Raw genomic sequence first — 4,586 nt, forward strand, 5'->3', positions numbered from 1 at the left:
CTAATTAAATATGATAAAGGAATGGGATCTTAGGCCAGTTGTGTATATAAACATAATTAAAACACACTACGAAACAGGAGTTTTGAACAGGACAATTTCTGTGGCTTCCTCACCTGCAGAGATAAGCAGGCCTGGGGAAGACTTACCCCAGGCACTTAAAACACCACTAACACACTCCCTCCCAGGAGTTTCTCAGGAGAGAGAAAGGAGTTTATACCTGGCCAGTGTTTTATACGATTGCACAGAAGCAGTATTAAGCATCAGCATTCAGTGCTGAGAGTTCAAACCTGCAGTTTTGTACATTTTTATTTTTATCTCTGAAAACACAGGCAGGGAATTCCACACCATGGGAGGACAGGAGAGGACTGTAATCTTTAGGATTTACTGGAGCCCATGGTTATGAAAGAGTACTACAAAGCCTTTCACACTGAATTTGTATTTGCAGCAACAACTTTCCTGATACTTAGTGAAAAAAATGCAGATATTTGGTCAAAGATCTTGATATAGACTAGGCAATAGATTTCCTAACTCTTAGGAAAGCCCACCACTGTGCCTTTGAAAAGATGATAAAATTTGAGAGGTAGATCTTTAATCAGTGACCTGAATTGCTGGACAAGAAAATTTGAAACAACCTAAACATACAAAAAGGTATGAATGTTCCATAACTCCAGATTACCACAATTACATGAGCATGCTACAGCATTCACAAATATTGTGGTCCACTTAAGCACACTTCTCAAACTAATTACAACAACTAATATCCTAACTAAATCATGAAGACTAAACCCACATCTGTAAATTTCTACTTGCCAGGAGTTTATATAGAAGCTGGACATTGCATCCATGAAATACCTCCCTCTATACACATTGGGTACATAAATGATTAAATCTCTACCACATGGAATTAAGTTGAAAATATTCTGCAATTTTCTCAAATTTTCTACTACAAGCTAAACTTCATGCATTTGAACAGCAAAAAAAGAAAATATTGATTGGAGATTTTGTAGAACTTCACACAGGCTCTTTTTTCTTCCTTCCGTTTTAGCAGTAAAACATTTCCCCAGTTGATCTGATCACTAACCCCATTTGGGCTTCAGAGTTTGTTAGAAGTAACTGGAACAGCTCATCCACCTCAGCAGGCTGCAAGCACTAGGAAGCGTAGCTACCTTGATGTAGATGCAGCTGACTCGCATTCAAAGATACCATGAGACACATACCATGGCAGCCCAAATCAGCCTTGATTTTACCTTTTCTTCTTCCTTCCTATAGAGATTTTTTGTAGGTTCCACTCTTCAATGTCTTTGAGAAGTTTATTTAGGTTGCAGATTAACTGTGCCATACAATGCATCCCAGTACCACTATGACCATGCACAACATGCGCATGCACGTGTGTATGAGTATAGGGAGTGGGACAGTGATGGAGAGTGCATAACAGACTCAGTTAACCTGGGTAACAGAGAATCACTTTTATATTCTCTTCCAGATTGTGGCAAGGTCCTAGAGACAAAAATGAAGCTTGCACAGATTTAATCTGTAAACTAAAACTTTACATATAATTTTCACGCTTACTGGTGGGCAGTATGTTCAAGCCAAGAAAGACATATTCAACAATCCCAGAACACAAAGCAAACTTATTTATGTACCTATTCTAAGATTATTTCAGTTTTAGCTTATTCATCAGGTTATGGCTTTTCTCAGGACTCTGCAACCCTTTATTCCTTTTTATTTGTCTGATCTCATGGTGGACCCAGCTTGCCAGGGAGGTTGGACTAGAGAACTCTTGAAGTCCCTTCAAGCCTGAATCTTCCTTTAATCCTATGATTCCAGAAGGAATGGCATCTTTATCACCTGTTGATCACCCACCTCTCCTGCAAATTCTGAAAACTCTGTAAGTGTTCAGTCTGCACAAGTGAAAGGTTAATCATTTCAATTTAAAAGATAACAAAAACTCCTCTCTACCAATGACTTGTCTCCACTTTGGGGTCTACAAAACTGAACACAAATTTGAAACTCCATTTCCTTTTTCAAATCAGCATCACTACTTAAGTCTTAGAACACCATGATAAAGAAATTTGATTATTTCTTTTATCTACTCGTGGTAATTTCCATAAGCTGGTCTCATGCTGAAAAGCTTGGTATCTGTCACTATTCTGCTTGTATCACATCTGTCATAGTTTGGCCCTGATCTACAATATTCAGAACAAGTAATACATTCCAGCTAATAGTTCCAGCTAACAATGCCATGTGTAACTAACTTCATTTAATTTAAATGCCCATTTAATTTAATTTAAATACCCATCGCACCAGTACTGGGTGTGCTACCTGCAGAGAGGTTAGAATCATAATCTTTCCACGCACAGAGCAATTAGTTATTCCACTATCACTATTGTTTTCATGATGAAGCTCAAACTGCAACCTGTTATGGTTCTTCCACGAGGAACCTCTTTGAAAAAGCCTCAGCACCACATCAGGAAAAAGACAGTTTCATACTCTACTGAGAGACTGATCACTCCCACGCTGAGCCTTTCCCTGGAGTCTTGCTGCACAAATTAGGACTGCCGTAGCACTGCTGCCTTTCAGCCTTGGCTGGCAGAGCAGAGAAATGATTTCCCCTTCAGCTGGGATGAAGTAGCTCTTTTTTCAAATTAGAAATAGGATTTCAGTTAAGGAAAGCTCATAAAGATTTTTGTGGCATGGACTACGCTTACCTCCTGGACAATGCCTCATGGCCATTTTACACCGTCTGGATTCTGCAATGGTTGGGCACGGTATCGTGTCTTTCGCTGGCTTCTTCACAATTTGTCTTGTTCTCGTTTCCAGGCCCCACTTAAATCCACATGTTTTGTTATTTCTGCTGCAAGTTCCCCACTCACTCCACTGACCCACTTCACAGCCTTCTGATAAAGCAAAAGAAAACACGAGTCAGCAATTCTTCTTGGCTTTTTTTCTTTGTTTTAATTTTTTTTTTAAATTACAATACACTATTAGAAAGCACCACCTGACAGTTTTACTGTCAACAGGCAAAAACTTAGAAACAAAATTAAAATCTCTTACAGAACCTGAATCTTTTTGGCCGGCATCAACCTGAGCATAAAACCATCAGACTATCAATCTGTATAGACATATAGACATCATGTCAGTCCCAAATATTCAAAAACCCTCCTAAAATCATGAGATTTATTTAAATTTTTCTCTTTTTAATAAATAAATCCTATTTTCTTGTTACCCGGATTTGCAAAGCTCAAGAGTTCACATTTCCAGGTCCTCTCCGTCATGAAATGCAAGGAATACTCTTGAAAGAAAAAGTCTGTTCTGACACAATTCCCAGGCTTCAAGATAAAACACCAAATTGTGAGACTTGAGAAATATTGTGAGAACTGCCAATGCTGGCTGAAAGTTATAAAGTAAATTTCTACTAAAAACACTTATTTGGTGGTTTATATTTGTTAGTTGCTAATGGAAAAGGGGGGAGCAGCAGAGAAACTAAAGGTGAATTTGAAGCCCAGATGCTACAGGAATTCAATCTGCCCTGCTCCTGATTTCTGGCTTTGGTAAAAGGCAAAATGAGCAGGTATTTTTATAAGGGCAAGAGTCCAATGAGTATGTCATTGACTTAAAGTTCTAATGCAAAAACTGGCCTTCCTGAAATCTTCTGAATTCAGAGTTATAAATCCTCATACAAGGTGATTTACAATTAAGAGGACAGAACTTTCTGATGCAGAACCCAATAATGCAGTATTTCAAAGTTTGGAAAAAACTCCTGTTACTATTATTGATTATTATTATTAGGGGTCAAGAGATCCAGACAAAATCTATTAGTGAATATTCCTGGATAGAAAGTACTAAGCATCAGCTTAAAAATAGTGTCATAAGTATTCGAACCTGTTCACCTGGCAAAAGAGCTGCTTCGGCAGCACTGTTGTGCTAGAAGACTCACCCACACACTCCATAAGCTCTTCCAAGGCTGCAAATCCTGGGGGGCATCCTCGGAAGCAGCGGCCTCTGTGCGAGTAGAAGCCAGTTTTGCATTTGGTACAAAAGTCTCTGCTAAAGCAGGAGTCGCAGTTTTCTATTCTGCATCCTGAATCAAAAGGATCATAAGGAACAAGGAGACAGCTAAGTTATGGTAAGACTAAAAATGAAAGGACTTATAAAGCAATAAAATAGAAAAACCAGAAGTGCTATAATGAGGAATACTGTCATCCTGAAATCTATCTGCTCTATAAGAGAAATTACAGTTAACTGTAATTATTTACCACATTTTCCCCTACATCCTTTCAAGCCTTTTTTTTTTTTTTAATCAAAACTGTAGATAAAACCTCGTTAGGTGATATTTGAGTTAATTTCATGTTTTTGGAGGAAAAACATTCAATGTCAATTATTTTTGTGTTTAAGTAATTTTGAGGAAACTAAGATGCAACAAATTATTTTGGGAAGTATGCATGTATTATATATACTGTCTTCAGTTTATTATTTGTCATTGCAAAGAGGATACATTTTTTTTTCCATGAGTTGATGCTATAAATAGCTGAATGAATGCTTTCATGTATTATGTCTGATGGGAGGTTCCTGGAGTGTGTGGAAGA

General features: G+C 37.9%; 1 protein-coding gene across 1 annotated transcript; it reads right to left on the reverse strand.

Moving 5' to 3' along the window:
• Positions 1-2,702: 2,702 nt before the first annotated feature.
• RSPO2 (R-spondin 2) lies at positions 2,703-4,081 on the reverse strand (the record flags this gene model as incomplete). The annotated part of the gene is made up of 2 exons (XM_009583128.1): positions 2,703-2,897; positions 3,938-4,081. Coding segments are annotated over 2 exons (339 nt in total), but the record flags the coding sequence as incomplete, so codon positions are not given.
• Between the last annotated feature and the right edge of the window lie 505 nt (positions 4,082-4,586).

Source organism: Fulmarus glacialis, unplaced genomic scaffold, assembly GCF_000690835.1.
Source record: "Fulmarus glacialis isolate BGI_N327 unplaced genomic scaffold, ASM69083v1 scaffold3888, whole genome shotgun sequence".
Taxonomy (NCBI): Eukaryota; Metazoa; Chordata; class Aves; order Procellariiformes; family Procellariidae; genus Fulmarus; species Fulmarus glacialis.